The sequence below is a fragment of the Sus scrofa genome, chromosome X, assembly GCF_054392235.1.
Source record: "Sus scrofa isolate SSC_HxYL_T2T_F1_AM1 chromosome X, Sscrofa_HxYL_maternal_Yorkshire_Landrace_v2.0, whole genome shotgun sequence".
Lineage (NCBI taxonomy): Eukaryota > Metazoa > Chordata > Mammalia > Artiodactyla > Suidae > Sus > Sus scrofa.
Genome location: NC_139401.1, coordinates 8,477,780 through 8,501,638, shown reverse-complemented (window position 1 = coordinate 8,501,638; position 23,859 = coordinate 8,477,780). Strand labels below are relative to the sequence as shown.

At 46.4% G+C, this 23,859-nt stretch overlaps 1 protein-coding gene and 1 long non-coding RNA gene across 36 annotated transcripts in view; one reads left to right on the top strand and one right to left on the bottom strand.

Moving 5' to 3' along the window:
- Positions 1-19,904, top strand: part of LOC146394458 (anosmin-1) — a 201,539-nt gene extending 181,635 nt beyond the window's left edge. Inside the window, exons 10-14 of one of the 2 annotated variants that reach the window (XM_085007096.1) lie at positions 9,706-9,800; positions 12,079-12,250; positions 12,904-13,124; positions 14,146-14,293; positions 15,575-19,904. In XM_085007096.1, coding sequence (XP_084863222.1) covers positions 9,706-9,800; positions 12,079-12,250; positions 12,904-13,124; positions 14,146-14,293; positions 15,575-15,633 — 695 coding nt within the window. In that variant the 3' untranslated portion in view covers positions 15,634-19,904. The remainder of the gene's footprint in view (positions 1-9,705; positions 9,801-12,078; positions 12,251-12,903; positions 13,125-14,145; positions 14,294-15,574) is intronic. The other variant, XM_085007097.1, reaches the window with a different exon arrangement.
- Positions 14,668-23,859, bottom strand: part of LOC146394456 (uncharacterized) — a 541,612-nt gene continuing 532,420 nt past the window's right edge. For 17 of the 34 annotated variants that reach the window (XR_014835047.1, XR_014835056.1, XR_014835046.1 and 14 more), the window contains 2 exons: positions 20,771-20,838; positions 16,039-17,099 (listed from right to left, as the gene is read on the bottom strand). This is a non-coding gene — a long non-coding RNA (uncharacterized LOC146394456). Of the gene's footprint in view, positions 15,154-16,038; positions 18,799-20,475; positions 20,839-23,859 lie in introns of those variants that run through there. The other 17 variants (XR_014835052.1, XR_014835051.1, XR_014835048.1 and 14 more) reach the window with 7 other exon arrangements.

Sequence of the window (23,859 nt, the reverse complement as noted above, 5' to 3'; positions counted from 1 at the left end):
TCTTTCCTGGAGGTCCATCTTGTGCCCCAAACTCTCAAAGCAGTCATTGGTTTGTACTGTAAATTTTTGCTCTAAATTAGTTTTTTATTTATGTTTAATTTTTAGAAATGTTTTAATAATGATTTTCATTTTTTCCATTATAGCTGGTTTACAGTGTTCTGTCAATTTTCTGCTGTACAGCAAGGTGACCCAGTCACACATACACATATACATTCTTTTTTCTCACATGATCGTGCTCCATCATAAGGGACTAGACATAGTTCCCTGTGCTCTACAGCAGGATTCACTGCTTATCCATTCCAAAGGCAATAGTTTGCATCTCTTAACCCCAGACTCCCAGTCCATCCCACTCCCTCCCCCTCTCCCTTGGCAACCACAAGTCTGTTCACCAAGTCCGCGGGTTTCTTTTCTGTGGAAAGGTTCACTTGTGCTGTATGTTAGATTCCAGATATAAGTGATATCATATGGTATTTGTCTTTCTCTTTCTGACTTACTTCACTAAGTATGAGAGTCTATCGTTCCATCCATGTTGCTGCAAATGGCAAAACAAAACAAAACAAAAAACCCACAAGACAGACACATCATTTGGAAAAGAAAAGCAGAAGCCAGTTATCTTCTCAGTATCATTTCATGAAAATAGCATTTTAGTTGATTTTCTTTCAGAAGTTTGCTCTGCCTCTCTTTCTCACTCTTCTACATGTGTGTGTGTAAAACATAAACACATTTTCATATAATGTTATATTTGCATTCTACATTGGTATCTTTATAACATCTTTAAATGGCTGCCTTGATGGACACGCCATAATATCATACTATGAGTCATGATTCTATGCTACCCAAACACTAATTGCCTTCAGAAGTTCCATCTTATAATTAATACTGCCATGAACATTCAACTTTAGAATAGATAATTTTTTTCTCTGTGGTAAATTCCTTTTGTTCCTTTATTTCCTGTTCTCCTAGAATAGTTATATAATGGAAACAGTACTTTCAGAATGATTTGACAGGCATTTTTATAGTTATCATGTCTAATTCACTTTAAGACAGAAAATCTGAGCAAAATAGATTGTTTCAAGAGTTCAGTTTTAAAAAGTCCTCTCATTTTTCTAAAGTGCTATGTGACTCAGGGTATCGGCTCACATGCCCTAAGGATACTGCTGTTGGAGCTCTTTTCCTCCAGAATTTTCTTCCAAGCCGCTGAATTTCATTCTGTAGCTGAAATAGCATTACCATTAATGTTTTATTACTGTCACGTTTTAATTTAAGTTCCATTTTATTTATTGAATATTCAATATTAAATTTAAATTCTGTTATATGTTAATAGAACCATATTACTATATTTAATAATAGCTTTGAATTGATATCAAACTGTAAGACTTATCTGATCTCTGGAACAGTCAGCCCTCCATATCAGCAGCTTCTGTATCTGCAAATTTTAGCCAACCGCAGATGGTGTACTGTGTTTAAGATCTGCAGTTGGTTGACTCCAAGGATGCAGAAGGAGCCGCGGGTTCTTGAGCATTCTCAGAATCTGGTACCCAAGGCGTGGATCCCGTCGGCAATCTCCATTGGACAGCAGAGGATGACTGCTCTTTTCTATTTAAAGTGTGAACTCTATGTCAGTATGATGTATGAGTATTAATAAAACAACATGTCTTATTAATATAATATTAGAAATGGGGCGTTCCCCTTGTGGTGCAGTGGAAGTGAATCTGACTAGTATCCATGAGGATGCTGGTTTGGTCCCTGCCCTCTTTCAGTGCGTTAAGGATCCGGTGTTGCTGTGAGCTGCAGTGTAGGTCACAGATGTAGCTCAGATCATGCGTGGCTGTGGCCGGCAGCTGTAGCTCTGATTCGACCCCTAGCCTGGGAATCTCCATATGCCTTGGGTGCAGCCCTAAAAAAAAAAAAGAAAAGAAAAAGAAAAAGAAAAAATGTAAATACCTGGTGTAGTGGAATGAAAATGTCAGCATCCAGATGTAGACAGGTTACACATACAAGAGTAAGCACCCCATCCTGACTTCTAAAACTCATGGTTTCTTTAGCTTGTATCTGAAATTGATACAGGCGGAGTCCTATAGTTTGCCTTTGGCTTCCTACAGTGAATGCGCTGTGTGGGAAGCTCTCCCGTGCTGTTGCAGGGAGCCGTGACTCATCCGTTTATTCTGCTGCACAGTCGTCCCTAGCACAGTTCCATCTGTGTCCCTCTCCAGCACTTGGTGGAGACCTGGTCTGTCCCAGGGACGGGCTATGATGGACCATGCTGCTGAGCACATCTAATGAACACATGTCTCTAGACACCCACATGTGCCGGTTCTCCCACAGAGGTGGGGTTCTTAGGTCACAGAGCATGGTGACCTGTAGAAGATGCCGAGCATTTTCCAAAGTGGTTGGACCAAAAAGCACATGCCCGCCAGGAGGGTAAGACTGCCCCACATGCTCTGCCCACTTGGGACGTTCCATCCTTCTCAGCTTGGCCGTTCTGGTTCGTGTGAAGTGATGGCTCTGTGCTGTTTGCGTGTGCAGTCTCCTGCTCATCCAGGTGCTGAGCACCTTTTCATAGGCTTCTTGGTCGTGGAGCTCCTTTTTAGCAAAGCACTCTTCAACTGTGTAGCCAGCTGTCCCGTGAGAGTCCTTTTGAGGTGGAGTATATGAGGCATCTGCGGGCTTCATTCAGGTATTTTTTCTCCCGCTTTTATTTTTTCCATTGTCTTGGTGTGTCTGAATTTTAGAGATGATCCCTTCATCATTTTGTTTCCTTTAGGTTTATTGCTCATTGTGTCCTGTTGAAGAAATCTTAGGCAGGGGTCACAAGGATGGCCTCCTTATCTCCTAGAGGTTACGATGTCTCATCTTTCTCTCTCAGGCTTCTTCCTAGATTGGATTTTTGTTGGAACATCAACGTTATTTTTCATTCCCTCTTTTTTTTTTTTTCTAACACAAACATTTTATCAAAGGATAGCTGATTTGCAATGTTATGTTAGTTTTGGGCATACAGTAAAGTGATTCAGTTATGCCTAATTTTTTTTTTTAGATTTTATATTATAGGTTGTTATAAGACATTGAATATAGTTCCCTGTGCTATATAGTAGGACTTGGTTTTTTGCCTACTTTATATATAGTAGTGTATATCTAATAATTTATCCGTTCTTCTCCTTTCCACTTTGGAAAACATAAGTTTGTTTTCTATATCTGTGAATCTATTTCTTTTTGTAGATAAGTTTATTTTTAACTTTTTTTTTTTTAGATTTCACATACAAGTGATATGATATATTTATCTTTGATTTCACTTAGTATGATAATCTTTAGGTCTATTCATGTTGCTGTAAATAGCATTATTTCATTCCTTTTTATGGCTGAGTAGTATTCCATTGTATATATATATGTACCATACATCTTTTAATGGATATTTAGGTTGCTTACATGTCTTAGCTATGGGGAATAATGTTGCTGTGAACATTGAGGTGCATGTATATTTTCTTTTTTCTTTTCTTTCTTCTTTCTTTCTTTCTTTTTTTTTTTTTTTTTTTGTCTTTTTAGGGATGTACCCATGGCATACAGAAGTTCCCAAGCTAGAGGTTGAACTGGAGCTGTAGCTGCTGGCTTATGCCACAGCCATAGCAATGCCAGATCTGAGCCACGTCTGTGACCTACACCACAGCTCATGGCAACGCTAGATCCTTAACCCACTGAACAAGACCAGGGATCAAACCTGCATCCTCATGATACCAGTCAGGTTCATTTCTGCTGAGCAACGATGGGAACTCCTGCATGTGTCTTTTTGAGTTAGAGTTTTGTCCATATACATGTCCAGTAGTGGGACTGCTGATCATATAGTAACTTCATTGTAATTTCTAAAGGAACCTTAATACTTTTCTCCATATGGATGCACTAGTTTACATTTCCACCAGCAGTGTAGGAGGGTTCTCTTTTCTCCACACCCTCTCCAGCATTTGTTATGTGTAGACTTTTCCATGATGGCCATTCTGAATGGTTTGAGGTAATAGCTCACTTAGTTTTGATTTTGCATTTCTTTAATTATTAGCAATAGTCAGCATCTTTTCATGTGCCTATTGGCCATCTGTATGTCTTCTTTGGAGAAATGTCTATTTAGGTCTCTGACCATTTTTAAATTGAGGTTTTATTTTGTTTTTGTTTTTTTTTTTGGATATTGAGCTCTATAAACTTTGTATATTTTGCAAATTAATCCCTTGTCAGTCACATCATGTGCAGATATTTTCTCCCACTCCATAGGTTGTCTTTTCAATTTGTTTGTCATTTCCTTTGCTGTGCAAAGGCTTGTAAGTTTGATTAGGTCCCAATTATTTTTGCTTTTATTTCCACTACTCTAGGAGACAAAATATTGCTGTAATTTAAGTCAAAGTGTGTTCTGCCTATGTTTTCCTCTAGGAGGTTTATAGTATCCAGTCTTACATTTTGGTCTTAAATCCATTTTGAGTTTATTTTTGTGTGTGGTGTTAAAAAAATTCTAATTTAATTCTTTCACCTGTAGCTGTCTAGTTTTCCCAGCACCACTTATTGAAGAGAGTGTCTTTTCTCCATTGTACATTCTTGCCTTCTTTGCCATAGACTAATAATTGGCCATAAGTGTGTGGGTTTATTTCTGGGCTTTCTGTCCTATTCCATGATCTATATTTCTGCTTTTGTGCTGGTGCCATACTGTTTTGATGACTATCACCTTGTAGTATAGTCTGAACTCAGGATTCATGATTCTTCCAGTTTTGTTCTTTCTTAAGGTTGTTTGGCTATTTGGGATCTTTTGTGTTTGCATACAAAGTTAAAGTTTTTTTGTTCTACTTCTGTGAAAAAATGGCATTGGTAATTAGATAGGGATTGTGTTGAATCTGTAGATTGCCTTGGGAAGTATTGTCATTTCAGTAGTATTGGTATTTCCAATCCAAGAACACAGAAAGTATATTTCCATCTGTTTGTATCAACCTCAGTTTCTTTCACCAGTACCTTAGTTTTTGGAGTACAGGTCTTTTGCCTAATTAGGTAGTTTTATTCCTAAGTATTTAATGATTTTTGATGAGATTGTAGGTGGGATTACTTCTTTAATTTCTCTTTTGTATAGTTCATTGTTAGTATATAGAAATACAACAGATTTCTGTATATTAATTTTGTATCCTTCAAATTTACCAAATTCATTGATGAGCTCTTAGTAGTTTTCTAATAGCATCTTTAGAATTTTCCAGGTAAAGTATCATGTTGTCTGCAGACAGAGACAGTTTTACTTCTTTCTTTCCAATTTGTTTTCCTTTTCTTCTCTGATTACTGTGGGTAGGACTTCCAAAACCAAATTGAATAAAAGTAGTCAGATTGGACATCCTTATCTTGTTCCTTATCTTAGCAGAAATGCTTTCAGCTTTTCACCATTGAGTATGATGTTAGCTTTGGGTTTGTCATGTATGCCCTTTATTATGTTGATGTAGGTTCCCTCTGTGCCCACTTTCTGGAGAGGTTTTTTTTTTTTTCTTTATCATAAATGCATGTTGAATTTTCTTAAAAGCTTTCTCTGCATCTACTGAGATGATCATATGGTTTTTTAGTTTTCAGTTTGTTAATGTGATGTATCACACCAATTGATTTGTGGATGTTGAAAATCCCTTGCATCCCTTGGATAAATACCACTTGATTTTGGTGTATAATCCTTTTAATGTTTTGTTGGATTTGGTTTGCCAGTATTTTGTTGAGGATTTTTTAGTCCATGTTCATCAGTGATATTGGCTTGTCATTTTATTTTTTCTACTGTCTTTGGTTTTGGTTTCTGGGTAATAGTGGCTTCATAGAATGTGTTTGGGTTGGCTTGTCATTTTATTTTTTCTACTGTCTTTGGTTTTGGTTTCTGGGTAATAGTGGCTTCATAGAATGTGTTTGGGAGTGTTCCTTCCTCTGCAAGTTTCTGGAAGAGTTTCAGAAGGATAAGTGTTAACTCTTCTGTAAATATTTGATAGAATCCACCTGCAAAGCCATCTTGTTCTGGACACTTATTTGTTGGAAGTTTTTAAATCACAGTTTCAGTTTCATTACTTGTGATTCATCTGTTAATATTTTGTTTCTTTCTGATTCAGTCTTGGAAGATTGTACCTTTCTAAGAATTCGTCCATTTCCTCTAGGTTGTCCATTTTATTAGCATATAGTTGCTTATAGTAGTCTCTTATGATCCTTTGTATTTCTGTGGTGTCTATTTGTAACTTCTCCTTTTTCATTTCTAATTTTATTGATCTTAGTCCTCTTTTTTTTCTTGATAAGTCTGGCTAAGGGTTTTCAGTTTTGTTGATCTTTTCAAAGAACAAACTTTTAGTTTCACTGATGTTTTCTGTTGCTTTCTTCGTCTCTTTCATTTGTTTCTGTTCTGCTCTTTAAGGCTTCTTTCCTTCTACTAACTTTGGGTTTTGTTTGTTGTTTTTCTAGTAACTTTAGGTGTAAGGTTAGGTTGTTTATTTGAGATTTCTCTTTGTTTCCCGAAGTGAGCTTGTGTTGCTATAAACGTCCCTCTTAGAACAGCTTTTGTTGTGTCCCCTAGGCTTTGGATCATCATGTTTTTATTTTCATTGTCTCTAGGTATATTTTGGTTTCCTTTTTTATTTCTTCAGTGATCCATTGGTTGTTTAGTAGCCTGCTGTTTAGCCTCCATGTGTTTGTGTTTTTTGCCGGTTTTCCCTTGTAGTTGATTTATAGTCTCATAGTGTTGTGGTCAAAAAAAAAAAAAAAAAAAAAAAAAAAAAAGACCACAGTGCTGTTTCTCTTTTCCTCTTCATCTCCAACTGGTTTAGCATCATTTACTTAAAAAGCAAGTCTTCCCCCAAAGCTCTGTGATGTGCTTTGCCCTAAATCACATATATATGTAAAAACTGACTTCTCAATTGATTTGCCGTATTTTCCAACTTTGTGGCAACACCACATTGCCTTAACTACTGTACATTTATGAATATTTTTAATAATAGTCCTCTGTTTTTTTACTTTGTGCTGTGTGTGTACATCTGAAAACACCACCATGAAGGATGGCTTAGAAGACAGCTGTTCATTTCAATCATGGTTTAAAGCACAGGTTTCATTATCATTTGGGGTTGGAGAAGGCACCAGGTCAGGGGACAGCTACCACTGAGAAGGTGGTTTGTCACTCACAGGTCCCAGAATAGGGGCCCAGTGCCACGTGGGCCACATAGGAAGCACCGGGTCATCCAGAGGTGGGAGAGCTCTCGTCAGGAGCCTTTAGTGGGTTTCTGTGGAGAGGAACAGGCAAGGCAGGGAGGCAGTGTCAGGTGTTGCTAGTCTGAATAATTTCCTTGGCCCTGGGGCAGGGGGCTGTCCTCACTGCCTGGTACCCAGCCCAGGGATGATGAGGGCCTGAGGCTGGGCCCAGAGTGTGCCCACCCCACAGAGGAGGCATGGAGAGCCGGCTCTGGATCCGCACTTGCTCAGGAAAGATACTTGCAGGTGAGTTGTCTGCTGTCTAGCAATTGGCTGCCCTGTAAGGACAGTCAGTCAGTGTCCTTGAGACCTAGCACAGTGGACCATCGCAGATACAAGAAACAAAAAGGCAAGATTACATCAGGGCAAGCAGGGAGCAGTCTGAGAACAGAAACCAAGGTGTGATATTTGAGGTGTTGAGTCTGAAGACCATCTACATGAGCTAGGAAGCTGGGAGCACCCACTCTTCCGGGGACATGCTCGGGTGGAGGTTGAAACACAGAGCCTTGAGCAGGAAGATGCTTGGAAAGCCTGGGGCATGAATGACATTATTCAAAGCGCCAATGGGAGGAGAGGGCGTGCACTGGGGCGTGGCCACGGTGAGAGCCGGGGGACGGGGCGGGGCCAAAGGGACCCTCCATCAGCATCCTCTTAGGAAAATGTATCACGCCCTACAGTAGGTATGGCTACTCCACATGCCTAGAGCCACGTATATCAATTACACCCCAGGTAACTGCAGCACAGCAAACCAGAATCTGCCCCCTGATGGCTCCCACCAAAGAAAGTCAGACTCACTCTGTGCCCATCTCTGCACCTGGGAACCGGCTGCTCCCAGTAGCTGGAACCGTGCTTTCTGATACGGGAGCCACCAGCCTGTGTTAATTGTAAATTGGCTTAAATGAATCAAGATTGAGAATTTGATTTCTCCACTGCATCAACAATATGTTCATTGCTCTAGGGGCTCAAGTGATTGGCAGTCACCGCACAGAGATGGTGTTCATGGCTGCAAATAGTTCTGGTGGACGTGCTGGCCCAGTGTGCGCTGCCCACGATGATGTGCCAAATGGATCAGTCCCTCTGCCAACCTCCTTCCAGTCCTAACTAGCAAATCAGTTCCTCCATGAACCATGCCAGCCACTTTATTTAAAGCCATAACCCTGTCTTAACCCTCCGTATTTCTCTGTAGCCTCACCACCCTCCAGTCTAAGTTCTCTTTTATTTATGCACTTTGTTAACGACTTGTCCAGCTCCTTAGTGTTTAAGATCTGTGAGAGCAGCTGCTCCTGGGAGCTGCATTATTTCACGATGATGCCTGGAACAGCACCACTTGTTGAAAGGAAGGATATGAATTCACTCATTGATTGACTTCATACTTAATGTATAATGTACAATTCTTTTCCAAAAAAGAAAAAAAAAAAAACCCTTGATGTCTGCCATGTACAAATTTAAAACCTCTAATCAGGGGGTTCCCCTTTTAACTAAACACCATTGGTGCCCACCGGATATCTGTTTATTTTCTCAGATTGAAGGTTCTTCTTTTCTTGTTCCAAAGTGCTCAGAGCAAGTTCCCACCAGACCCACCCAACTTCATCAAAGAGTTTTCCCCTCTGAAAACCTCCATCAAACACTTGGCGTGAGCTTTGGGCTGAGATGCTAATCACCCACGGAAGTGATGCCGTGCCCAGCTTTGGGACACACTGGGGCGATTAGTAATCCCAGGATGCCTGGACCCCCTTTCCCACACTCACTGAGTGGCTCTCATCATTTTGTCTTTTTCCCACTCGGTCGCCTAGAGTAAAGGCACGTACAGAAAATACGGTGCTCCGGCTGGGAGTGAGCGCCTTGAAGGAGCGATGTTCGCCCCTGGCTTGGGGAGCAGGTCACTTAGGGAGGGATCACATATGCGGTAAAGGAAGGATGCGTTTCTGTGAGGTGCAGGGCGGCTGTTGACTGTGTCTTGCGGTCAGGGGCTCGGTCACAACATGACTCCGGATGGAATACATCTGAACGGCCAGTTCTCCCAGTTGCAGGAGCTGCTTTGGTTCTTGCCTGGGCTCAGTGGCCTTTCTGGCTGCTTTTTCAGGAGGATGCAGGGCTCAGAGATGTGTGAAGGGTCTCTCCTAACCTAGGATGGAAGGGAGACCTGCTGCCCTGTGTCTCCCTTTCTGCTGGGATCTCCTTCCCACAGACACCAAGGCAGCGTTATTCTCCAGGGTGCTTTGCAGTCGTTTTCCTATGACTCTCATTAGTTTTCCTGTCTGGTTCTGGTATTTCAATGCCTGTCTCCTCTGACGATTTATTACTTTGGCTTCACTCTTAATGAGGAAAGTGATCAGAATGCTGCAGGACCCGCCTCCGCAGGTCGGTGGGGGCATTTTCAAGTCACCTGCAGGGCCCTGCTCGCCCTCCCTCTCATGCTTCCAGAACATCGGGCTACGTGCCACGTGACTTCCACACTGTTCCTCACACCTGTTTGTGCTGATGTTACAGATCCCGGTGTCAGTCGGTACCACGTGCAGTGGTCTCCGGAAGTCTGTGCCCACAACGAATCCGCCAGCCTGGAGGCATCCTCGGCCCTGACCCAGGTGAGGAGGGGGAGAAATGCTGACTTCTCAATGGCCGCTAGACTCACCTGGTCTGGGATTAAAGCTGGGCAGAAAGAGATGCACGCGGTGTGTCTAATGGATAACTCGTTCTCCCCCAGTCAGCCACTGGACACAGGCCGAGCTGCACGCATCCGGTGTCTCCCTTTCATAGCCCCACAGGGGGTGGGGGCGTGGCTGCTGTCATCACACACGGCGGGGGAGGGGTGGTTGCCATGGTCACGGGGTTGGGGGGGAGGGTGGACATGCAGAGACGAAAGACACAGGTCTGCGGGAACTCTCAGGGGAAAGGCTGGCAGGCCCTCTGTGTTTCATCTTAACTGGACACAAGCTCTGAATTATCTGCTGAATTGTGACTCAGCCCGGGACTGAAAAGTCTCATTTTCACAGTGAACGTCTATGGGACCCTCAACTTTAGCCTCTGTTTTGTGACACTCCTCATTCCACCAGCTCGTCTGGGTGTTGAAGGCGAGGGCCCGTCCTGCAGGGAACATGCTAATGTTCTGACTTTAGGAGCACATTACAGCCCTTGGGGACAGTGATTCTGTCCATATGACTCAAAATATTATTCTAAGTATTCTGGGGTTATTACAAGAGTTATAGGGTGGAATCAGCAAACCACAGGAAATGTTTCAGAGGCCACTGGATTAGCATGGTGTCCATAACAGCACTTTATAGAGCGTCTATCAGGACAGTAGAACCCATCTCAGGATATGGCCCCAAAGGTACAAAATATTGATGTGACTGATGTTTAACGAAGGCTTCCTTCTTCTGAACAAGTTCTAAAGCACTCAGTACAATATTTTTAGACTCACTTCTGATCACATAAGTAGTAAGATAAATTACTAGGTTTGCAGAAACACACAGCTTTGTGCTGGATTTAGCTTGTCCCAACACTGCTCCTTAAATCCCGAAGCTCTTCCCAGAGTTTGTGGCCTTTGGTTTAAAGAAAAGGGGAAAAAAAAGGAAAACATTTTAAAAAAAAGGAAACCTACTTGAAAAGCACTGGAAGAAAGAGCAGCAGGATTTATCAGTCGCTTTGTGGGCAGGGTGTAGGATCTTGTGTTCCTTCGGCGAGCCTTGGAACCAAATGGAACCTGCCTTCCTTCCGGGGGGCTGGCCAATCCCAGGATTATCATCTTTAGATGCTTTTGGAAGATGATAATAATTATTCACTGAGCACATGTACCATGTCTGGCAGAAATCAGAGCAAGGCTCCAAGTTCAAACATCCAGAGCCCCTTAATTCCCGTCGCTGCTCCCAAGGCGCGAGGCTAGTTCACCTCTTGCTGCACGTGTCTGCCCCTCTCCATGTGAAAGCATCCTTGAGAGACCCGGGAAGCGGGGTCCTGAGTGGCTAACAGGGGAGTCCAGTGCGTTCCCAGATCCTGAAGAAAAGCGAATAGGGCTCCCGAGGCGACCCCGCGGGCTGGAGCTGCCTCGGGCTCAGCCCTCCTCAGCCAGGTCGTTCTCAGCAGCATCTCTCCACCTCCAGGGCTTCTGCTCGTGACTCGGTTCTCAGGGAAGCACCTGCCTCGGTGTTTATCGTCTTGTCTCCCGTTCCCCCTAATCCACGCTGCTGTCTGGCAGGGACCTCCACCCTTCACCCAAAGATATTCCCTCTGCGCCCTGATAACTGCACCCAGGGAACCGCATAACTGAGCAAAGGGAGAAGGAACCGCCTAACACGCTGGAACAGCCGCAGACGTCAGCTCTCTCCTGTCGCGTGAGTTTCGAAGTAAACGTCGTCCTTCTCCACCGATGCGTCTGCGGTTGAACAGAATCACGAAGCGCAAAGTTCCGGCCGGAAGCAATCGCAGCCTCCAACCAGCGGAGGAGAGGCGCTGCCCAAGAAGGGCTTCCCTTAATTCAGGAAAAGCTTCGGTCTCAACCAAGTCTGTGTCTCAGAGCCGCCTGCGTTCGCTTTTTCATCGTCAAAAGTTAGGTTTGTGTTTACAGCTTTACAGCGTGGCCCCGCCGATGCCAGCTCACCAAGGCTGCTTGTGAAGGTCAGAAGTTGGCTGTCCGTTGTGGCATCACTGCGTCTGACGGGGTTCTTGATATGCCCCATCCCAGGGGAACGCTCTATGACTGTACTTAACCAAAGCAGGGACACTGTCCCCTGGGTGCTTTTTATAAAGGCGGAAGGGCACACACTCCACATAAAGGGAGACAGCCTCGTCGGAACAGGATTTCATCTCCTGCCACTTTGTAGCCCTCCTGAGATTCATTGCTGGCATATTCTCTCTGTCTCCCTATAGGAAAATTACATGATCCTTCAAGATCTGTCATTTGCCTGCAAATATAAGGTGACCGTGCAGCCCACACGGCCAAAGGGCCGCTTGAAGGCAGAAACCGTTTTCTTCACTACGCCGCCTTGCTCCGCCCTTAAGGGCAAAAGCCACAAGCACGTCAGCTGCCCTGGAGAAGCAGGTGCGTTTCCCCCGAACCCCCCAGAACAGGTTTGTGACGCGACCACCTCTGCAGCACTGCCAGACTGCACCTCCCAAGCCCTCAGATCTGAGAGTAAGCGTCTTGCTGAACTGCATGCAGTACCACGCCCAGGTCTGAAGGTAGCACAGGTGGGAATGCGTGCGTCAAGACGTAATTCCAACAGCCCGGAGAGCCGACCTTTGCTGGCACTGTTTCCCCTTTGGAAATAAGCCAAACGGCCGTGCACTGCTTTGCCCTGGTGCACTCTTATCTTTGTTCCACCACGGGCCATGACAGTTGCTTTTACGCCCTTCCCAAAGCCAGTCTTTACTTTCCAACGCCCCGTCCCACACCCGGGACAACTATTCACAGAGGCGTCCCCTGAGTTCCCTTCTAGGGACTTCCGACTCTTCCCACATAGTAGCGACTGTTCTCCCTTCTCATCGCAGTTGTGTCAGATCGCAGAATTCTGTGTCTTCCACCCCCAAAGCAGGGCCCTAAACATACCACAAAGCCTCAGAGGCACTTAGCCCGGAGGCCACGTGGCTTCCTGCGCCCAGGAGCGGCTGCCTGAGGTCCCCAGCGAGGAGCACCGGGCAGGGCCCGCCCCCACTTTTTCCAGCCGCCGGACCCTGGTCTTTCTCCTGCTGCAGGTCACATTCACTCCAGAGTACAAGCCAAGCCCGAGAACCTCTCCGCCTCCTTCATGGTCCAGGACGTGAGCATCACAGGACACTTCTCGTGGAAGATGGCCAAGGCCACCCTCTACCAGCCCATGACCGGCTTCCAGGTGACCTGGGCGGAGGTCACCACCGAGAGCAGGCAGAACAGCCTTCCCAACAGCATCATCTCGCAGTCCCAGATCCTGCCCGCGGTAGGTGCCCAAGGCCACCCGGCTTCACCATCAGGGGCGGGCATCTCTATCTGGGGAGGGCGGGGTCCAGGAGACCCACTCGTCCGTCGTCCTCTGAGAATGTCAGTTTGCAAGTGTGAACGACACACAAGTGTGCTTGTGAGTCAGCTATCATCCGGATAAATTTTGGTGACCAGCGCCCGCTCTTCATACCTTATCCCATCTATGTGGTACCTTACCCTGTCTACCTGGTACGAAGTGATTTAACCATTTCCAACAACCCTGGTTAACCCATATCCCTGTGTCCCAAGTATACATGCCCTGTTTAAGGGTTAACTTGGGGGGAAAATAGCTCAAAGCAGCTTTTCTTCTCCTCTCCCCTTTAAATTTGGCCAGAGCCCATAATGAGTTGGCCTGTCTTCTAGGCTACTTAATTCTTTGGCTTGGAGAAAAAAGCCATGTGTGGGCTTTTACCCGCTCTAAAAATGCCCTTAGAATATCTAACGCTTACTCAAAAAATCAAAAAAAAAAAAAACCCCAAAAACTTAAATCCGGGAAGGAAAACATCCATGGAATTAGAAAGTAATTATTCTAGGTACACGTGCTAGGTTTTATTGAGTTTGGAGAACAATGTGCTGGCATAAACATTTTTGGAGATGGGCACGGACGGATACTGTCCTTGATGGACCATGGTTGGCTCGTTCATTGAGATGGGGATTGCCAAGCATTCGTCACCAGAAGTGCCTGGGAACCGTGTAGGTTGAGGAATAACAAGTGCAGTTGGCGGGGGCGGGGAGGGCTGAGAACTGGCCCCTGTACATCTTAACCTGCCAACCGCCCCCAGCTGCCAAGAACTGGGCTCTGGTGCCGAGACTGCCAGGCAGCGCTCTCGCAAAGGGACATTGTACCAACTCCGTGGCGGGGTCAGAACACGCATCGACACCGCCCTGTTGTGTGCGAGGGAAGGGTCAGCGCAGGAGTCCCTTGGGTGTGGTGTTGGCAGAGGTCTTTGACGGCGCCTCCTGTCCCATTCCTCCCCCAGGATCACTACGTGCTCACGGTGCCCAGTCTGCGGCCGGCCACACTCTACCGCCTGGAGGTGCAGGTGCTGACGGCGGCGGGGGAGGGGCCCGCCACCATCAGGACCTTCCGGACCCCTGATCTCCCGCCCTCGGCTGCGGCTGCGCACAGTGAGTGCCAGGCCCCGCCCCCGGGCTTGCGGGCACAGAGAAAGTCTTGGGGAATAAAGAACACAGGCACATCGTGGCAGACCCCTAGGGGTACGGGGTCTCTGTAGCCGAACTGCTCTCTGCCGCCCCATTGCTTCTTGGATGCTCTCCAGCCACCTGGGCGGAAGCTGTGGGCATCCTGCTCACGGCCCCTTCCCTCCCCTTCTCTAGGGCCTTTCATGAGACCATCTTTTCCTCGGTGAGGCATGCTTTTTCCTTGTCCTTTAACTACAAATACATATGAGGGAAAATCTATAATCGCATATCCATCTGAAACTTAAAAAATCCTCTTCAAATACGATGATACAGGAACTCATATCTCACTACAGAGTGTATGTTCTTATTACATAGAGTTTTACTGTAATCTGTATTACATGAATTTTCTTCATAGGATGCCCCACATCAATCTATTTGACTTACCACTAAATCAAGTAGCTTGAAAATAACTGTCACCTAGTGTCTCAAAACAATGAGCCGCCTGTTGCTTTTTATATCATGTACTTTTCTTCCAGCTTCAGCTTTAAAAACATGTCAAAGGTTCATATGTTGATAGAAAACTTAAAAGTCAGCCTAGTTTTACTTTTGATTTAAAAAAAAGGTGGTGCAGCAGAAACGAATCTGACTCGCATTCATGAAGCCATGGCTTCAATCCCTAGCCTCGCTCAGGAGGTTAAGGATCCGGCGTTGCCGTGGGCTGTGGTGTCGGTCGCAGACGTGGCTCAGAGCTCATGTGGCTGTGGCGGTGGCGCAGGGAAGCAGGTGTCGCTCCAATTCGCCCCCTTCCGTATGCCCACGAGCTTCCCTATGCTGAGGGTGCGACCCTAAAAAGCAAAAGAAGAAAAACAAAACAAAAAGCAGTGAATCAAATTTGCCCTGATAGCTTTTTATACTTAGGGCTTTTTATAGTTAAAACTAGAAAGTGTCACAGTGGGAGAGCTTGAGGCCTCTGCTCTTTGTCCGGGTGGGTGACTGCCGTCCCGAAGTTCCTCTCTTGAGTTTCTGTTCAATACAAGTATGTGTTCATTTTAGCACTTTTTGGAGACGAGACAAAGGATTTTGTTTGCTTAGATCACTGTGAAGGGAAAGGCATTTGTCTCCTTTTATGGTTTGGAGGAAGGAACGGAAGAGAAGAGAAGGAAGAGACAGAACGGGCTCAGGGTCAGGCCAGGAGGGGCCGGGACCTGCAGGGAACACGCCGGGGTAAGGCGACGCGGCTGACACGTGTGTTCTGTCCCTCCCCAGGACCCCACCTTAAACATCAGCATGCGCATCATTACAAGCCGCCTCCCGAAAGATACTGACCTCTTCCCGAAAATGCCTGACAGCTGATCGACTGACCGCGTGAGCTCTTGGGCCCTACCGGACTGGCCGCGCCTGCTCCCAGAGGCAGCAGGTGTCCCTGTTAAGCCTCTGGCCCTCATCTACCTGCACTGCACGTAATGCTTCCGCCCAGGTGGGATGTGGCCAGAAAGCAGTGGCAGGCAGTGAGCCCCTGGAGGTGCATAGCAGTTTCCTTTGAGAATGGAGGAGGCCAAGGGTGGGCCTGGGTCCTGGCAATGTCTGTTTCCCCCTTTGGTGTGGCTAATTGCAACGGAATGACTGTAGATCCCAGGTGTCCCTGAATTTGGACCAGCAAATGCTCAAAAGAAACCCGCGTAATAAATACCTAATTTCTACATGTAAGAAGCATACTGAACATACACATATTAGGCATAAAGTTTATCAATAAACATTTTAAAATTATGGATTGGATTTGCAAAATCCACTAAGATGATACAGTTTTTCAGGCCCTGTTTATTCACATATTTAAGACAATTGCTATCAGGTGTGATCATTGTAACAGAGTACTTGTAACCTGAAATATACCATGAATTGACACATGAAATGCTTCCTCTGCAAGTGCTTAAGCTTCGTTCTCCACAAAGGCAAGGAAGACCGCCTGCCTGCGAACAGTGACTTAGGCAAGATACCCAGAACAGCAGGGAGTCGTGATGTACGCTGCTCTCCGGACATTGCCTGGGCGAAATGAAAATTCTTCTCTGGGGCATACGCGTCCATATTTCATTCTATGAGACTGATTGTCCTGTGACATTGTCTTATTTCTATTTTCCTTTTTCTTCCTTCCCGTGGAAAACAGCTGCTGGTGTGCTCTGTTTTGCTGCTCACAGGTCCCTAAAACGTAACAAAACCTCTGGCTTGAGAGGCGAGCATCCCAGCAATTTGAGTATTTCCAAATCTTTATTGAGCTTGGCCTGTTCTTAATCCAGGCATGCTCTTTGTACGGCCGAATCTTCTCCGCAATGTGCAGAGGGAGGAGGGCCTCTGGTTGGGAGAGGTGGACAGCTATTGGATGAACGCTTCTTCACTCGTTCAGATCTCTGGCATCTTGTTTGAAGACTCTCCCAGACTCCACCCTACCCACGTGTATCACAAAGTCAAGTCAGATCACGCTGTCAGTATATGGTACTGCAGGCTGCGTTGGGGCGGCTTGCAACCCAGAAATATTTGGTTTAATAGAGTTTTCTTCTTGAGGGCATACCCATGTGTATGTTTTGAAACAGGTCTGTATGTATGTGGGTCTGCATACTGATGCGTGTCTGTGGGTACGTACATAGAAATACAGACGCACACACAGACTCACATACAAACGTGCCTATACGTTGAGTACGGACCATGGAAGATGTTTTCCTAGCTCACCAATGGCGGAGAAAGATACGGTTCTTCTCACGGGCCTCACGATAATCGGTTTTCCTCCTCAGTATTGATTCTACGAGAAAAGAGCCACTGATCAGCATCAAACATGGTAAAGGAAGGGCTTCCTTGTGCATCCACACAAGCCAAATGAAGACATTTTCAGTAACGCCTTGCCGGGGTTTTCATGGTGGGTCTTGGAACTCGGTGTTGTGTTCCGTTTTCTAAATGCCCGCAGTGGCCCTGATGCGCCTGGTAAAGAGCAGCCAGAGGACTTGCTCTCTGCCAGGCCTCACACTTGCTCGAAAAGCAGAGGGCACATAGCACAGAAAGTAATGCGGTGGCCGCATCGATGCCTCTGCTTAGGGAACCCCGTCTGTAAGCACAGACCCTCAGCGGCGAGGCCAAAGGCTTTCCTGGGCATGAAGATATATTACACGTTGTTAAGGCTGGCAGGGTTTGCCGCTCTGGACAGGAGGTCTCAGCATGGAAGTTCACAGGGCCTCTGACCGTTTTTTTGCAGTTCCTAAAGTGGCCTGAGATGGACTTACCACCGTGTGTCCTGAAATCACCTGGCTCCTAGAATCTTGGATTTTGACAGGAGAGAACAGGAGCAGCCTTCACTTAAAAAACACCGCTGCGCTTGAGCAAACACAGAGGCCTTCTCTGAAACGACGATTTATCCGTGTGCCATGCCCAGCAGCGGACCTGCCAAATCTTAAACTTTCAAAAATAAGGTTGATTTTCACCTGAATTTGTCATGAGCAAATCCAAGCATTCGTGCCAGCAAATTTCTGTACTGTTAAATCGTTGCAAGGCACGAGTATATACATAGATAAAAGTATTACTAAATTATTAAATAAGTTTAATTTTATGAAATTTCATTATGTTTCTTTTGTCTGGGTCATAGACATTGAGCAAATATATTTTCTGTTCTGATAAAGGTTCTTAAGACTGCGCATTCCCTAAAAAATTTAAGTAGCTCTTAGGAGCATGTCATTTGGCTATAATATTCAAGAATTTAAATTTTATTACAGAAAATAAAAAGAAGAAAATACTATTAAAAAGAAAGTACTATGAGGCAATAAAAGTTTCTTTTATGAATTTCAATAATCGTCCATAATATTCAAGTAAGCAAACATAGAACTGCAACTTTTTGAATTTTAAAAATTTGAGTGCCCTAATCAAGGGCTGAAGCATCAATGTTTTTGATTTTCCAACACAGGTTTAGCGGCTGATTCCCTGATAGGCGTTACTGCACTTAGATGCCTCCGTCTCATATGAGAGACATTATATTAAGGGATGGTATTTACTCTTGAAAAGCCTTGAGCTCATCAAACATGAAGCCATCACATGCAAGTGGCTAACAGCACCCGTGGCGGCTCCATGCATTTTTTTTTTTTTTTTTTTTTTTTTTGGTCTTTTTGCCTTTTCTAGGGCCACTCCTGCGGCATATGGAGGTTCCCAGGCTAGGGGTCCAATCGGAGCTGTAGCCAATGGCCTTCACCAGAGCCACAGCAACGTGGGATCTGAGCCGCGTCTGCGACCTACACTACACTCACGGCAACGCCGGATCCTCAACCCCTTGAGCAAGGGCAGGGATCGAACCCGTAACCGGATTCGTTAACCACTGCGCCAGGACGGGAACTTCGGCTCTATGCATTCTTAACGAGCATTCTCCCTCTAAGACGGTTTATCGGAGCTGCCCTCGTGATCTCAGGAGACTCCGCAGAGCAGCTGTGCAGGAACGCGCGTATGTCCCTCACGTCATTCAGCTGTAATACGACATAGTTAAGACATGCGGTTTATGACGTAGTTTTCTGAAATGCGTACGGAACACAACCCCAAGTTTAAAAGTGCACCTGCGTGATAGAAACTGCAAGAACCTGGAAGCAGCCCACTGAGCCGGATCCCTCCGCCTCCGCACTGCTGAGACTTGGGGGTGCGGCTTCTCTCCGGGGGGCGTCCTATGCACTGAGGAGGGTGGGGCAGGCCAGGAGCCCCTCCCCAGGCTGTGAGAACCACGCCTTCCCCAGCCACGGCCCACCACCCTCTCTGGTGGGCAGCCCAGATGAGAGCCACTGCATCGCAGAAGAGTCTACCGCGAATGGATGAGCCGTTGCCCTGCGCGAGGAGCGTGGTCAATTGCAGGGGTAGGGGGCCAGCTGGGTAAGGCAACTGTCTTTCACCTCCACTGGAAAATCTGATTAAAAAGGCTGAATTTAGACTTGCGTCGGTGTTATGTGAGTACAAAGAGTCATTCTGTGCGACAATCCGTCATTTGTGATCACGGCTTATCTGCTTAATGTCGTTTGCTGCGCCGTGTGCTGCGGGGGCCCCCAAACGTACTAATTCCCATGATTGCACATGTCTCTAAGTCTTGTTATACAGACTTTTCACACCTTCACCAGAACACAGAGGCTAAATAGCTGTTGCATGTACTTTAAAATTCATGTAAAATATCAATCGATACCTAAAGATGGTGACGCTTACCTGTGGTTTTGCATGGCCAGACTCAGCTTCTTAGCTCTACTGAGTATTTTAGCAAGTTACACAGTCACAGAGGGATTCACGGAGGCTGTATGTAAAGCTATTGTTATTTCTCCTGAGTTATAGGGTAGGGTACAGGAACAAGACGGCAGCCTTCTCAGCAGATGGCCCCTAGAAATCCTGTCCCTTAGAACAGTCATTTCAAGCCAATATTTATTTATGTATGTAATAAAAAATGTGTGTCTGTCATGTTATTTAGAGAGACGTAATCTTGTAAAAAAAATTTGTAAAAAACAAAAACATATTGTAAATAGCCTGATATTCCGTGACTCATTATTTTCATGTTAGAGTTTGTACATACTGATTCCGTAATAAAGGATCTTTAAACCTGCCCGGTGGACTAGCCTCATGGATTTCCTGGGGTGGGGTGGGGGAACCCCACATGTTCTTTTCATGTTAAAAGAAAAATGAGCGTTCCTGTCATGGCTCAGCAATTAATGAACCCGACTAGCATCCAAGAGGACTCGGGTTCAATGCCTGGCCTCGCTCCATGGGCTAAGGATCCGGTGTTGCCGTGAGCTGTGGTGTCGGCTGCAGACGCGGCTCGGATCTGGCGTGGCGTGGCTGTGGCGTAGGCTGGTGGCTACAGCTCCGATTCGACCCCTAGCCTGGGAACTTCCATGTGCCGCATGTGCGGTCCTCAAAAAAGAAAAATCAACAGTGTGCTATGATCCCAGGGAGATGCAAAGACCTTCCCCGTCCCTGTCGGGATGAATGGAATGTACGGTCTGGTAAACCCAAGGAGGAAGCCCGTCATCCTGTAGGAAATCTGCTGGAGTTTTCAACTCTGCAGAGTTCTTGGACTAGGCTGACAGCCATCCCTTGCCAGGGTTTGGGGGGCATTTCTCATCAATAGCCTACACTTTTAGATCACTGACCCCCAGGATGTATGGCAAAAAGGCTAGATCTGTGTCATGCTATAGGGTAAACCCACATCTCTGTGTCTCCATCACAACAGGCCCCTGAAGGCTAGAGTCCAATTTCCAAGCAGAGTCTGGGAGGTTACAGCAGGCCCCACGCCGAGGTGCGGCCGGCACACTGCATCTCTGCAGGTGAGCGAGAAGAACGCTGTTCCAAAGCACGAGTCCGTAAACTGCTGCAGAGGAAAACCTGGGAGATTCCTTTTCCCATAAGGTCACCGACTGATTTTGTCTATACATTCATTCAGCAGACATGCCCTTCATTTCTGTCACCTACCTGGTCTTGTTCTCCAGGTGGGGCACTGACCAAGCCTGGCGGTTCCTTGTTTCCAGAGGCTTTTCATCCTAGCAGAGAGAGAGAGACCACAAAGAAATAAGTATGAAGCAGCATGGGAAACAAGGAAACACAGCCCTGTGTTAGGGGCGACAGTGGGGCTCCTGAGTAAACTGTTTTTCATCCAGGACTCTGACAGATCAGGTCAGACTGAGGTCGGAGAGCCCCGGGCCCCCAGATGGGCAGCTGCAGCCAGTCTCTCCCTGACTGTTCAAGATAAGACACCTGCAGGAGCATGAGGCCCTGGTCAGGTGACAGACAAGATGGTCCCGACTTCCTCTCACCCTCCTCTGGGTGAGAGGGACTTCCACGCCTGATCCATGCGCAGAGAAGGCCCTCCCTCTAGGGAGGGGCCTAGGCGGAGAGGAGTTACCAGCCCATCATGTCTCCTGCCAACCTCCCAGAGGCCTTCACGCAGAGATACAATGTGGCTAAAAGACTCAAGTGCACAGTGGAAGGAGCCTGAGTCAGTCGCAACATGGGCACAAACAAGATAGCTGGCTAAGGACCACACCCCCTCCCCCGACATCCCAGACGACACCCCTGCAACAGAATAGCGGTCTAAGCCCCTGCAACAGAATAGCGGTCTAAGCCCCTTTACTACATGCAGCTCGTTCTTCAAGCTTGCCCCTGTGCTCCTTCACCCATACTGGGCTTTTAATAAACTCTGCACCTGCTTCACCATCTTGGTCCCTTTGCTGAATTCCTTTCAAGGGAGACAAGGATGAGGGTCCTCTGACTGCGAACTCAAGACCTGTGTGTTGGGAAGAAACCAGCCATGTGGGGGGAGGGGGGGAGAGGGGGGTGGGCCCTGCACGGGGACATGCCTGGGGCACAGAGCTCTGATCTGTGCCTCTGAGGTTGGAGGCTGGGGTTACTAAGTATTGTCAGAAGCCACTTTTTCTCCTTTCTTCTTTGGCTTCAGAAGCCACTCTCCTTTTTAAAATGATGGGATTTTCCTGACAAAAATCACAGAAAAGTGTTTGTGTGTCCTGATAATCAGAAGACTTTACATTCTAGAGAGATGGTTCTGGTCGGTGCTTAGTAATTTTCAAACAGGGATGAGAGGTGCTTTAAAAACGATACGAGCAACCCCTTAGAATCTGTACATAAAAGGCACCTACTGCATGAGTGCATTTTTCTTGTGAACTTCGTAGAACAGGAAGCTCTGTGGAGGCAGAAAACAGAGTGGAAGTCGTCAGGGCTTGGGGAGAGGATGGGAAGTGACTGCTTCATGGGGACGGAGTCTCCTTTTGGAGATAATAAAACTGGTTTGGAACTGAGCAGATGGGAGGGTTGTACATTTTGAACATGAACTAAATGCCACTGAATTACACACTTTAAAAGGGTCTACTTTATCGTCTACCTGTCTTAACTGCAATAGAAAAAATAGATTAGCAGTCCTAGCTCAGTTCCAAATACAAACATATATCATATTCAATTTCAGTACAAATACAACTCATTTGCTGTGTAAATGATCACTCTAATTTTTAAATGAAAAGTAAGCAGAAGTGATGCCACAGAAAGCCTGTTGCTGGTCTTGATCTTGCCGAGGGAGGATCTGGTACTCCCATGCCCCCCAGGTACCCCGTGTTGTGTCACAGCTGGTGCCCCTCCTGACCATGGCTGCTGGGGCCGCCATAGTGCTGAGCCCCCATGCCAGCTGCTGGAGCTACCATCACCACTAAGCCCTCTTCCCCTGTGTCCTCCTGCCCTTTATGCTCTCTTTCCTCAGAGCCCTCGTCCACTCTGGGGTCTGATCCTGTACCCCTTACCTACTCTGGGGTCTGAGGCTGTACCTTCCAGCAGGTGCATGCCCACCACCCCTCTATCTGCTTCCTGCCCTCCATTCTTCCATCCACTCCTGCAAAGCCCAGTGAGACTGTGGGCTCCTGGCCCAGAGGTCAGGCCTGAAGCTTCCAAGAAAAACAACTTCTGCACATCTTTGACTCCTTGGGCTACATTATGGTGTCCACAGGGTTGGCAAGTGGGTGGGATGCCATGGCAAAGACTCAAAATGCAATGAATATCTTTTGTATTGTTTCCTTTGAGGAGATGCTTTCACACAGACATGTCTTGAGAACATGACTCTGTTGTAAGTTGGAGAACATGTTTATATGCAACAGCCATTTATGGAAATGTCACGCTCAGAGAGAGCTGTGGGTGACAGAATTTTAAAAAGAGTAAAAACTGGGCCCTGTCTTGTGATACACAGAGTGTGCCTGGCCAGTTCTGCCCACCCCACACTATAGTTTAGAGTCAGATCTGGGGCTGACAGGTCCTGGGAGAGCCCTGCCACAGAGCATCCCAGGTCCCAGGGGGAACACAACCACCTTGACTCCTGAAGCCACAGTGCGACCCCCACCTGAAGCCTCCAGTACCAGCCCACTTCACAGCACAGCCTGCACTGGGTCTAGGACAAACACAGTGGAGAAAGAAAATTGGGCTGCTGCTGGGCAGAATCAGAGAGGTCTGCATAGGTACTGCTGTGACCACATGGGCCTCATTTACCTCACCGTTCACTTCCTTGGGGACGCAGCACATATTTAAGGGCAACTTAGGCTGATCCAACCCAATCCTCAGGGCTTCTACTCCAACAACTGGGGAGCAGACCGTGTCTCTGACAGCCAGAGAGCAAAGGAGAGGCCCCACACAACATCTAGGGCAGGCTCTAGTCGCAACACCAATCACACCCCCTCTCCAGGGAATAATGGTGAGCACACTCCGAGGAAAGACGTGGCAGGCATCCACACCAAATACAACCCTTGTACCAAAAGTAATGGACTCACAGGTTACACAGGGATGCTCCACACAACATCAGCCCTTCAGGACCACAGTATATAACTGGTGCTCCTAAATTTATAGAGACAGAGAAAGTTAGGTGAAATGAAAAAGCAGAGGAACCACACCCAATTAAAATAAGAAGAGAAATCCCCTTAAAGAACAGACAATGAAACAGACCTCTCCAAGCTACTCGAGTTCAAAAAGGAGGCCATGCAAATGCTGAAGGAGTTAAGAAAGACCATTGCTAG